The sequence below is a fragment of the Garra rufa genome, chromosome 11 (assembly GCF_049309525.1).
Source record: "Garra rufa chromosome 11, GarRuf1.0, whole genome shotgun sequence".
Taxonomy (NCBI): Eukaryota; Metazoa; Chordata; class Actinopteri; order Cypriniformes; family Cyprinidae; genus Garra; species Garra rufa.
The window spans coordinates 7,008,796-7,022,240 of record NC_133371.1 but is presented as its reverse complement, the minus strand read 5'-3'; the positions used below and the strand labels follow the sequence as shown (position 1 = coordinate 7,022,240).

Genomic DNA, 13,445 nt, shown 5'->3' with positions numbered 1-13,445 from the left:
ACTTAAAGAAACCCTAAGTGTATACTTGCAGTATAAAACTACTAAACTAGTAGTTTACTGAGACTGTACTTCAAAGTGTACTAAAATTGCATTAAAATGTATTTAATTAGTAAACTATCAGTATATAAATTCACTTTTAGTATACTTGCAGTACACACTGAAAACATAGATGTAAACTAGTTGTGTACTTAAAGTATACTACTGTTATATTTAAAAGTGTACATTTATAAACCAGAAAGTGGGCCAATTTAGTCCCAAGGAGTTTTGAAATAGTACACTAAAAGTGTACTACTGGTAGACTGACATTTTTATACTTACTACATAAAGTATACTTAAAAATATACTTTATAAAATAAACTTAAAAGTTTAAAGTGTCATTCTTTTTGCTAAGGGGTTTCCTTTATAAATGGATGCTAACAAATACACTATTTGAATTAAAAGTGAAATAAATATATTTTTTTCTATTCAAGAGACAGCTGCATTTCAGAGCGTTAGTGACGCGACGCTCGCTTACAGTCTTTGATTGGTCGACTGCCCGGCGACGTCACATTCCATTTGCAGCCTTGAAAAACGCAACGCGCTGGTGTGCAGCTAGACGGGGGTGTCATCATCACACGCGCGTAGATCAGGTTTCACTGGATGATCCGCGTCCATCGCGCAGGCCCACGTTAACGACAATGGCGGCTGGAAAAATCACTCAGCTTTCCCGTTTCCTCTAAACATCACTGCTAAAAATGCGCCGCTTGGGGTGTGACGCTGGAAACATGCGTATTTATATCCTGTGAATAATATTCGTCTGTCGGAGGTGAAGCGCGCGCGTCACGGCAGCTTCAATAATAAAGGATTGAAGATGGCGGAGTTTTCTCCGGTGCTGCCCCCGCTGCGGGATGATGGAGGGGGCGGACGGTACGGACAACCGCTGTTCTCCAGATCCAGGTCCGGTTCGGAGTCGGACAGTGAATTATCGCAGAGTTTGGCCCGGACGAAGACGCGCTCCTACGGCAGCACCGCGAGCGTCACTGCGCCGTTAGGAGAGAAATACGTAGAGCACCGGGTAACGGACGGAGACACTCTGCAGGGTATAGCGCTCAAATATGGTGTAACGGTAAGAATTTGAGTCATACATCTATATAATCACACATAATACAGCAGTTAAAGACTCAACCTTGTGCATACATCCTTTGGGGAATCACACTGGTGCGACATGGACTGTGTCCCAAAAACTAGTGAGCTGTCTATCTAGACAACATTTTTGCAACATTATATGCGCCTGTCTGCAGGAGGTTTAGGGCCAATGTCTTTAGCATGTTTCAAAACCTTTTTGTGCCTCAAAATTGTTTGCATTTTTTTTTTAACCATCACAAACGTGCACCTGCAGATTTGGGCCCATGCTGTTGATTAGGCATGTTTCCCAAAACATAATAAACCCCTTATTTATAATATACAGTGTTTCAGGTTAAAAGGGCTGTGAACTGCTTGCAGTATTTTAAAGCATCCTAATTGTGAAGTTTGTGTCATTCCAGGGCTTGCAAAATCTCTGGTAGCCCTTCAGACAGGTACTCTTTAGATTTTAGTAGCTTGAACATTAATTTGACTAAAATAAAAGACATTTTTTTTTAGATGTCAATCAAAAATATTTTCAATGCACAAATATCAAGGAAGGAATTTTATTTTACAATTTACAGTGTATCTGCAGAATTTTTGCAAATCAATTTAAGGCAATTTATGACCCAGTTTAAGAGTTGCACAAGTAAAATGAACACAGTTTGAGTGGACCTGGACAATGTTTTAAGTTTAAATACAGGTTTTCACAAAAAAAAAAAAAAAAAAAAAAAAAAAAAACAGCTTTTAGACCATTAAAAGGGATAAATCAAGTATAGAATTTATTACATTTATTTAAAACATAAATAGTCTTAAATGTTTAGATTTTTAGAAGGCACACAAAGTCTTTCACATTTACGACTTTATGTGTTTGCTGCATAAAAACATGGGTCGATAATTGCAATAATTACCATAAACAGCAGAAAATTTGATTGGAAATGCAATTTTGATTCTCTGTCAGGAGGTGGCGCTTTAGGAGCGCTGAAATATTGCAGTTTTATCAGGCATGAAATGAAAATGCCAAAGACACGTTTCTGAGGACACTCGGTTCCCTTCAGAAACATTCATATAAAGACATCTGTGCTGCGTTTTGACTTTGAAACGTGCAGCGTGCATATTTATTAAAAAAAACATCATTGCCTTTTGAAGTTTAATCCAGCCCTATGGTGATTCTGTCTTTCCGTCCCCAACTGTAAGACCTCTTAAAATTATAATTAAGACTTTTCTTGTACTATTTAACATATTTAAAACTTTTTATGGCCTTAAATTTCATACAGCTAAATTAAGGAGTTTTTAAAGCCCTGCAGGAGCCCTCTACTTTAAGATGAAACATTTTGGTAGCCCGATTTTGCAAGCCCTGCATTCACCGTCCTGTACAGCCCAGAAGTAGTATGCTGTAGTATGGACTATGTGATCAAAACCAAGTGTGCTGCCTGTCTAGGCAGCATTTTAGGGCATCCTCAGTACACACAGAAGTTTTGAGTATCATTGGCTTGTGCATGACGGAAAATGCTTTGAAAATATAACATGATTAGTTCTAATGCAGAAATAATGAAACTCATTATAATACCACACATCCAGCCATTACTAAGTGTGCTGAGAGAGATTTGGAGCTGATTTGTAAACGGAAATCACATATTTGATCTTCATCTCCAAGCAAATATTTGCTCTTGTAGTCTGATTGGTTCCATTAGACACATGCTGGTAATGTAGAACAAGCAAACACTAGATAGACAGGTTTGTGTTTCTTATATATGTTCATATGTTTGATATTTTGTCTTTTGTATTTGTATTTTCGCAGATGGAGCAAGTTAAACGGGTCAATAAACTATTCAGCAATGACTGCATATTCCTGCGAAACACGCTTAATATTCCCGTCAAGACGGAAAAACGCTCTCTCTTTAACGGACTGTCTCTGGAGTCACCCGACAGCGAGGAAAGCACACCGCAGGAGTCGCCGTTTGTGAGTCAGGACGTGGACGCTCCATCTCCTCCGCCAGAACCGGCCGTCCCGGAGCCCAACACCCGACCCGTGCAGACGGAAGAGCTGTCCGCTAAAGACTACTTACACCGGCTGGACTTACAGATCAAACAGTCCAAACAGGCCGCCCGCAAACTCAAAGAGGACGGTGGGAGGTAAATGAACCTTTGACCTGCATGATCTTCTGTCATCTTTTATAAACCTTTTGACATCTTTAATAATGAGGAACGCAAGCTGTGTTCCAAACCCTAGAAAGTTACCTAGCTGTCTGTTGCCTAAATAGGGAGTTACCTTCTAAGGGGCAACGTTTCAGTCATTTTTCGATGTAAACACGCACTCGCGTCTCTTTTGAGGCATCTTGCACATGAGCACTGCGTTTCTAAAATATCAATGTCAGTAGCACAATCAGACCAATCGGAAGACCCTAGAGGCGGGGCTTGCATTATTCATAGAGACGGAGTGACACGCATCATAATCTGAAAACCACGCCCACTGGGGAAAACAATCCAACGCTCTCCGTTGACTTTGTATTATGGGAAGCTGCCTCCTTGTCATTTCTGACTTATAACAAAAAACTGAACAGTGTCTAAAAGCTGCTATGAGACAAGGTGTACAGTAAACAAGCTAAAAAACACAAAGCAACATTTTTATATAAGCTGTTGACCTAAAAAAACAAAGCATTTAAGGACACAAAAGTAGGGCACAATGTGTCACATTACTCTGAGAACAACGCTGGTGACAGTCAACATTCATTATTTTTAACCATGTCAAAGGATTATTTCACCACCCTGAAAGGAGGAGATATATTGAGAAGCTAAATTGTATTGGTCTATGTCAGTGCACCTTTTCCTTACCTTCTTATTGTTAGAGAACTAATCCAACTGAATGTCCCAATGTAAAATACTCTGACATCTATAGCTATTTGTGTCCTTGAACACTTGTTTTTTGGGGGGTTGACAGCTTATAAAAATGTGTTTTTTAGCTTGTTTATTGTGCAGCTTTTAGACATTGTTCAGTTTTTTGTTATAAGTCAGAAATGACAAGGAGGAAGCTTCCCGCAATAAAAAGTCAATGGAGAGCGTTGGATTGTTTCCCCCCCGGTGTGGGCGTGGCCTAAATGTGTTCTGTCTCTATTGGTTTCCACAGAAAATGTAATCAGTGCAACGTTTTCCAACATTCAATAATGGGAAATGTTTCTTGAGCAGCAAATCAGCTCATGTGATCTCAGATCATGTGAATGATAGCTGCTAAAAATTCAGCTTTGCATCACAGGAATAAATTATATTTTAAAATATATTGAATTAAAAAAATGGATATTTCAAATTGTAATAATATTTCACAATATTACTGGTTTTACTGTATTTTTGATTAAATAAATAGTTTTTAAAAACATAAAATCTAACCAACTTCAAACATTTTAAAGGTAATCAGTTGGGGGTAACGCATTACAAGTAATGCAAGTTACGTAATCGGATTACTTTCCTCAAGTAACTAGTAAAGTAACACATTATTTACTCATTTACAAGAACATATCTGAGATACTTTTTTAAAAATGAAACGCCAGTTACTTTTTGTTTCCTTTATGTATTTAATCCCATTTTATTAACCGATGTCTTTGCTGCTGACCTTTGTTAATCTAAGTCAACCATACTAATGAGCAAAACTTACTTTAGATTTACTAACATTTGTGCTTCATTTTTCTCATTGCTGAAGAGTGTTGAACTTCCTTCTCCTACAGTTCTACTGTACGGATGTAAATTTACTTTTTCTTTAGCCTTAGGCTTATTCATTTAAATTTTTCATGTGAAAGGGCTTTTGCATTTGCTAAAAATCTAACTTTTTATATTTAAAAACAAACAAGCAAGCCCTGCCCAGATTTAAAAAGTGACGCAAAAGTAAAGTAACGCATTTACATAAAAAGTAACTTAGTTACTTTTTAGGGAGTAACTCAATATTGTAATGGATTACTTTTAAAAGTAACTTTCCCCAACATTAAAGGTAATATACCTTCAGTGTAAATTTCAGTAGTTTGATGTTAACACGTCATATTCTAAAAGTGAAAAGAGGGTTAAATAGTATTTTTGAATTGTATAATTAAATAATTATTATAATGTTAAGTTTTGAATTAATTTATATGTCTAGTTGGCATTCCCCCCATATGTGTTGGCCATCTTAGATTGTGTTTTTTTCTTGCCTTCATGCAATTGTGGGATCTGTAAACGTTACATACAGTACAGTATATTGCTGTCTTAAAATTTGCCCAAAAGAAGATTAGAAGCATAACTTGTCCTTTTTTTAATGATGCTGAGCACCATTTTTCTCGGCAGCACACCTGTGAAAATGCTGTGTAGGTAGGAAGCTCTCTGGAGCAGAGAATGATTTGCTGACCTGTGCTGAGAAACTGAAATCTGTCCGTCAGATCCATCAAGCTGAAATGCTGCAGTTTTTGTTTCAGCTGAATCAGATTTGTGGATGTGTTTAGAGGGAAGCCTTGTTGTCTTCCCTCCATTTGAAAAGCAATGGAAGTGGTTTGTCATACATCCTTAGACAAACGCACACTTGACATGTTTCTCAGAATGAAACCAGTCAGGTCATGCTTTTTCGCTCAAGAAGTGCCACATTTTGGCACACGTCTCTGCTGATGGTGGTAAATTGCAGGTTGTAACCTGTTGGAGTCTTAAAGGTGTAGAAAACTTTCAGAACAAACATTTACAGGTAATGTACTCACCCCCTGGTCATCCAAGATGTTCGTGTCTTTCTTTCTTCAGTCGATAAGAAATTGTTTCTCGAGAAAAAAAACATTCCAGGATTTCTCTTCATAGTGGTGCCCCCAAGTTTGAACTTCCAAAATGCAGATTAAATGCAGCTTCAAAGAGCTCTAAATGATCCCAGCCGAGGTAATTATAGTCTTGCTTTTTTCAATTTAGCAATAAAATTTAGTTCGTTTTTATTAGTTTCATTAACAATTTTGATCCGTTTTAGTTTCGTTTTTATTTTTGAACACATTTCTATTTCGTTTTTATATAGTTTAGTTTAGTTTTAGTTTTTTAGAGCTCAAATGGAGATCAGGAATACCCTGCAATTCTAAACTAAGCAAAATAATAATATCAATTGCTAAAGTTTATTTAGAAGCGTTTCATTCATTTGAATGAATTATTAAACATTTAATACACAATATTTGTATTTAAAATATAATATATTCAATACACCAATTTTTAATATTAAATTTATGAAAAAGTGGTTTGAATGAATAAATGACTCATAATAAAAAACATTACTGGATGAATCAACATTTTTGAATGAATCTCTCTATTCACTGACAAATGCATTTTTTAACAGTCAAATCAATGCAATGCAACACAAACGTTATTTGAAGCGCCAATTAATTTCAAAAGATGACGTGCTCTATTTTGACCTCTACTATAGACATCAATGTTCATATCCAAACTATGACCTTTAATCCTAGTATTTCTGTGATAATATGAATGACTGAGTGTTAGAAAACACTATTTGTGAAGCTGTTTCTTACCTAAACATGAAGTCTGCTCTCTCTGTGTCAGCGGTAGTGCAAAAACACATTTGAGGACTTTTTCAAAGCTTTAACAGACATGGGGAATCATTGTCATTTAGAAATGAGATCGCATGGGTGTTTGAATCTCAATCATTTAACAATTAATCAGCTCTAGTATATTGGTTTGTTTGCTTGTGTTACAGAAAAAAAAAACATAATTTTTCCTTAAAACATATGCAGTAGCCTATAGATTTAATGCGGTTGCGGTTCAGGTCGCCGTCTTTATCATTTTTCCGCCGTGGGGTGAGAACGTAATGATTACAAAAAGGATTATTTATTTTTGATAATTATTTTATTTCAGTTGTTAGTTTAGTTTTAGTTATTTTAATTTATTTTGACACTTTTATTTTATTACAGTTTACGAAAATGTTTTTTGATCAATCGTTTTCGTCTGACAATTAATACACTATTTAACCTCAAAGGCTTGTCTTCAAAATCGTCCTCCATCGCTGCAGAAGTATCAACCCACTGTTTACAAAGTGAGCATGCAAAGAAGATCAAACGCCCTTTACATTAAAGGTAAAATAGCTATTTCGGATGATTTTGAAGTTGAAGAAGAAAATGAGATGGGAGTTGTTCGAGACAAGCATTTTAAGAAAAAAGTATATAAATTGTCAATTTGTTTTGAAAATGACCAATCGTTTCGCTAGATAAGACTCTTCTTCCTCAGCTGGGATCATTTAGAGCTCTTTGAAGCTGCATTTAAACTGCATTTTGGAAGTTCAAACTCGGGGCACCATAGAAGTCCACTATATGGAGAGAAATCCTCAATATAATTTCTTTACAGCTGAAGAAAGAAAGACATGAACATCGTGACTGACAAAGGGGTGAGTAAATTATCTGTAAAGTTGTGTTTTGGAAGTGAACTAAACCTTTAAATCCTCCTAATCTTCTCTGCGTGAAGCTCAAGAAAGAATGTTCAAAGTGGTGAACTTTTCATGCTAACTTCACCTTCGCCTTGTTCTGTATGACTAAATGTTTTGACGTGACCTACATTTGATACGTCTCTGTGACCCTGTCAAGCTTCAAAGAATCATACAAGTAGTCCATACGAGTCATAATATTCTTTTGAAATGGAAAAAAAATATTTTGAAGAGGGCAGATTTCTGTTTTCAAACCAGGGTTAAATTCTTATTGAGGTTCCTTGAGCTTGAGCATTTGGGCTTTTGTTGTCTGTGATGTTGTGAGGGTGGTCAATGATGACAGAATTATTTTGATTATTTGGTGAACCATTGCTGGAATTCTGTTTCCTATAATATGTTTTCATTCATTAGATAACTTTGAATTGAAAAGCAATTGAAGTTGTTCTCTCAGCCATTGTAAGAAATATGAGCACAAACTGCTTAATAAATCATTAAGCTCTGGAAAGGAAGAACACATGCGCTATACGCACACATGCATTCACACTGAAATGCCATTGTCCTTTACACACACCGATCAATCACTGATGCTTTCATGGAAATGATTGATGGCCATTGCTCATCATCAGTTGTTGTTCTCTCCACATACACTCCCAGGAATTGTCAATCCAAAAACTCCAATTTGGAAACATTAATTAATTTGCAAACATGCTGTTTTCAATTTAAACGGGGATTACAGGAAGAGCAAGATCAAAGCCTCATGCATTTGTTTGCACAGAAATCTCAGTGAATGTTTTTCAGTTTGGAGGAGATGATTGACCCTGTGATTGATTCTTAAAGAGATAGTCCACCCAAAAATGACAATTATTTACCCTCGTGTTATTTCAAACCTACAGTAGTCAACATTTAAAGTGGATCAAAAAAGTTGATCAAAGTTGTCCTAAAACAAGAATGGGTATTGTTTTGGTTTCGGGACAAATTTAATGAAAGGTTTTGATCCACTTCAAATGTTGACTACTCTATATGGCTCTTTCTGCAGTGGACCATGAAAGATATGTTGACATGTTTGCAACTAAACAATTTCGGTTCCCATTCACATCTATTGTATAAACAAAAATGCAGTGGAAGTGAATGGGAACTATTTGGCTTGATGATCTCATTTTTGAGTGGACAGTCCCTTTAACCTACAATAATAATCACAAAATTGCCATCAGTGTTTCTTGAACTTTAAGTCACATTGTAAATGGAATTGCATTGCCTTGTGGCATACGCTCCTGCAAGCGGTGGACTGTCCTGTATACTGCACCCTTTGGCAAATAGTACATCAACCAAGCATCAGAACTTTTGCACAGTATACACACTGCACAGTTGACACGTCTGGGTCACAGACAGGAAGTAAGCAGAATTATATTTAGGTTAGGTTTGTTTTTACTTATTTACACACTGGTATTTGGGAACAAAGTGTGCGCCGTTCATTTAACTAGATTTGTAATGAGAAGCGTTTATAAATCTAGTGTCAGCAAAACAACATTAGAGGATTAGTTCACTTTCAGAACAAAAATTTACAGATTATGTACTCACCCCCTTGTCATTCAAGATGTTCATGTCTTTCTTTTTTCAGTCGTGAAGAAATAGTTTTTTGAGGAAAACATTTGAGGATTTCTCTCCATATAGTGGACTTCTATGGTGCCCTGAGTTTGAACTTCCAAAATGCAGTTTAAATGCAGCTTCAAAGGGCTCCAGCCAATGAAGAAGTGTCTTATCTAGCGAAACAAATTGACAATTTATAGACTCTTTAACCTCAAATGCTCATCTTGTCTCATCTCTGCAATGCACATGTGTAGTCTGTGATCCAGTCATTACAGTTAGGGTACGTTGAAAAACATCTCATTTTCTTCTTCAATTTCAAAATCGTCCTAAATTGCTATTGTTTTTTTTTTTTGTTTTTTTTGTAAAGGCTGTTTGATCTTTTCTTTGTATGTTCACTTTGTAAACACTGGGTTGGTCATTCTGCAGCTATGTAGGAATATTTTGAAGTTGGGGAAGAAAATGAGATGGGAGTTTTACAACATACCCAAACTGTCTTGAACCAGAAAAAAACAAGAGTTCACACAGACATAGACAAGACAAGCTTGAGGTTAAGTATAGAAATTGTTAATTTGTTTTGAAAATAGCTGATCGTTTCACTAGATAAGACCCTTCTTCTTCGGCTGGGATCGTTTAGAGTCCTTTGAAGCTGCATTTAAACTGCATTTTGGAAGTTCAAACTTGGGGCACCATAGAAGTCCACTATATGGAGAGAAATCCTGAAATGTTTTCCTCAAGAAACATAATTTCTTATTGACTGAAGAAAGAAAGACATGAACATCTTGGATGACAAGGAGGTGAGTAAATGATCTGTACAGTTTTGTTCTGGAAGTGAACTACTCCTTTATTTAAGATGTATATAAAGCTGTTTTAATATTATTTGCGTTTAATTTCAGAGAGGAAGACGACCCAGCAAACTCAACATCATCATATCAGGAGATCTGACGGATTCTTCTTCATCTGTTTACCTGCAGCGCTGACAATGACCCATCATCTTCATCTTTATCATCTCTGTTTTGCCTGCTCATTTTTTACTCTACCTGTATCCAAACTGCAACACCGGACCATACGCCATACACGGTGCTGAAGGTCCACCATTGCCTTCTTCAACAGTATTATAGTGATTTTATTTCTGATTTTTATCAGCATTGTTCCATGCCACATTACAGTAAAGAAGCTACAGCCGAGTTTGTCTTCTTTAGGAAGAGCAATAGCCGTCCACATGTAGATCACAAACGTATGATAACCAATGCTCAAATGAAAAGCTATATCTGCAATCTGTCCAGTGACGTAACCTACCACAGATAAAACAACCTGGACTCTCTGTGGCTGCCTGCTGATTTTAACTTATCCTTTTTTTTTTTTTTTTTGCCTATAAAAGCTTTATGTGTGGGGTTGAAAGGGATAAATAATGCTGTTTTGGTGTGAATGTTGTGTTTTTGTGTGTTGGGGTTTATTAAAAATATTTTACTGTGCTGTTTGACTTGGATTATGCGGAATAAATGCTTCTGTAAACTGAGAGCTTCCTGTTTCGTGGATTATAGATCTGCATCAAAGTTTTGGGTTATTTTTATAGGATGGGTCTCAGCATGTCTAAACTCAGAATGTACTGAGCCGTAATGTTTACTTTAGCTGCGTATAGCAGCGAAACTTGCCAACAAGCACATAATTAAGAAAGGCCATTTGCAAAGACGCATAAAAACCCTTTCCTTTTAAAAACGAAAGCAACATTAATCCTCTTCGTCTTCAGCGGCTCAGATGTCGGGAGTAAATGACGACTGCTATGTTCATTATTACATCCCACAACAGAACACCTCAATCGCTCAATTAGAGTCTTCCTCTGCACCTGAGTCACACAATGGCGATCAGAGTCGGACTGTTTCAGCTCGGTGAGGGCGGGGCTAAGGTAAGATGCTCATGTCAATCAACTATTGTGGGAGTGGCCTCTGTCTGTGTGTCGTCACACCCTCAAGCTGAGAATGACCTGATTTTAAAAAGGGATATTTCTCATTGTAGGGTGGTTGTGTACACAAACTGGCAACACACATTAATGTTCAAACTACCTGTAAAAGTGAGTTTTGCATCCGACGACCCCTTCAATGAAACAGCTAAAAATGCATATCAGAGCTGGCCTCTTGGCAAAAATTTAGCAATTGATAAAGAAGGGCCTTGGTGACCAAGAACCTGATGGTTGCTCTAGTTGAGCTCTACGATCATATATACCTACAGAAGGACAAACATCACTGCAACACTCCATTCTGGGGCTGTACGTATAAAGCCTCTCAGAGTAAGTCTTATGCAGTCAAAATTCTAAGAATGACGCCATTTTACTCTTATTCCTAGACTTAAGAATAAGTGTGATGCATAAAGGTTCATAAGACTTGGTCTCAGCTCCTTAATTATTTAAGAGAGCTTACATAGGAGTAACAAGATAGCAGCAAAGAGGGGGAGACAAACACTTTACAATGAACATGTGATGTATTGGAGTTATATGATGATACAGAGTTGATAAAACGATACAAACTTGATCGTGAAGATTTTTTAATTTTTAAATTTTTTTTTTGTAACCGATCAACTAAGAAATTTAATACCTTCTACCACTCTACAAATCAATGCAGAAATGAAAGTAATTACATTTATGGCTGGGAAATTGGAAAAATCCATCAATGCACTATGGATGACAGTAAATAAGGTGTTAAATATTGTGGCAGTAACCCCACCAGACACAACACTGGCCAAAAGTGATATGTGGAGGGGTTTTTTATGACCCCCACATATCACTTAAACCATCAAAATATAAAAGGGGGAAAAAACACTGACCAGTGTTGCCAACTGCTTTTAATTCGAAGTAGCTAAATTAGTCATTATAAATCACTATGGCACTAATGAACTATGCAATATGCTTACAAAATCTTAAATGCTTTTTTTTTTTTTTTTATTAAGATTGGAAATGTTACATTTCCTAGGCCGGACATCACTTTTAGCCAATACTACTGTATATGGCAGTTCATTGATTTTCCAGCTGATCGTCAAACAATGCTGCAAAAACAACAGCTACTGATTGGCCACAGCTGCATCCACTTACCTTCACACTATAAATAGTTATTCACCTCACGGCGGCTTTGGCTGCTCTCAATGTTGCCCCTGGATCTTCATGCTCGTATTTACCTGTCTGAAACTTAACCACGGACTCTTTCCCGTATGCCTTTGAAGATACCCTGAGAGATTTAAGATAAGACTGTTTACCCTTTCAAGCATTGTGCTTCTATGATTTGCCTATGTTGTCTTTTGACGTTAAGAAGTTAACTTCAATTAAATTTAATAAAAGAAGCCTCAAGTTGAACCTACCTTGTCTCTTGACCTGTGTTGTGACAACTATTGGCTTTTGGGTTGACATCATTGTAGTCCTTAGTTCACGACACTCAGTGTTGGGGGAAACACATTACAAGTAACTCAAGTTACATAATAATATTATACTTTTTCCAAGTGACTAAAGTAACGCATTACTTTTTAATTGGCAAGAAAATATCGGAGTTACGTTTCCAAAAAAGTAACGCCAGTTACTTTTTCTCCCATTTATTGATTAAAAGCTCTCCTGTCTCCATGTTGAGAGAAATTGTGAGATGTTATTTTAGTTCTAGAATAAATGTGAACATGCATTAATTCATCTCACAAAAAACAGATACAGTGTTCCTCAAAACTAATAAAAAACATGAAATTCAACACAAACCTGCAATAATTAAATGTGTTAAATAATACAAATATCCTTTATATATATATGTAATTCCATTTTATTAACCGATGTCTTTGCTGCCGACCTTCGATGATCCAATTCATCCATACTAATAAGAAAAAATTAGTCAAGATAATCTAACTTTTTTTATTGCTGAAGTGTTGATTTTTTTTCTTCTGTGGTCTACTATACAGACGTCAATTTACTTTTCTCTAAGCCTGAGGCTTTTGGTGTTTTACATTTGACAAAAATAGAACTTTTTATATTAAAAACAAACAAGCAAGCCCTGCCCAGATTTAAAAAGTAACGCAAAAGTTGCTAAGTAACGTAGTTAGTTACTTTTTTAGGGAGTAACTCAATACTGTAATGCATTACTTTTAAAAGTAACTTTCCCCAACACTGACAACACTTTACCGAAAGTTGCTTTTAGCTTCTTTATGAAAGTTTCCTACTCTTAGAATTTTTTTCGACACTTAGGTCAAAGTTTAAGACTATTCTTATGAGCATTTCTGAGAAGTTTTATACATACAGGCCCAGTTCAAAGAGTTGCTCCTAGTGACCAAATTTTAGGAAAATTCTCCGAAATGCAGGCGTTTCTTCTTAAAATTAAAG

The 13,445-nt window shown here is 36.4% G+C and overlaps 1 protein-coding gene across 1 annotated transcript; it reads left to right on the top strand.

The window, feature by feature from the left end:
- Positions 1-606: 606 nt before the first annotated feature.
- Positions 607-10,619, top strand: lysmd2 (LysM, putative peptidoglycan-binding, domain containing 2). Its single transcript, XM_073850801.1, has 3 exons — positions 607-1,105; positions 2,903-3,237; positions 9,997-10,619. Exons 1-3 carry the CDS (start codon positions 851-853, stop codon positions 10,043-10,045), a joined length of 639 nt encoding a protein of 212 aa, XP_073706902.1. The 5' UTR covers positions 607-850; the 3' UTR covers positions 10,046-10,619.
- The last annotated feature ends 2,826 nt before the right edge of the window (positions 10,620-13,445 follow it).

Excerpts from the sequence above, each read along its gene's own strand:
- lysmd2 (XM_073850801.1), top strand. The coding sequence starts at position 851 with ATGGCGGAGTTTTCTCCGGTGCTGCCCCCGCTGCGGGATGATGGAGGG. Across the intron at positions 1,106-2,902 it reads CGCTCAAATATGGTGTAACG|ATGGAGCAAGTTAAACGGGT; the intron begins GTAAGAATTTGA and ends GTATTTTCGCAG. Across the intron at positions 3,238-9,996 it reads CTCAAAGAGGACGGTGGGAG|AGAGGAAGACGACCCAGCAA; the intron begins GTAAATGAACCT and ends GTTTAATTTCAG.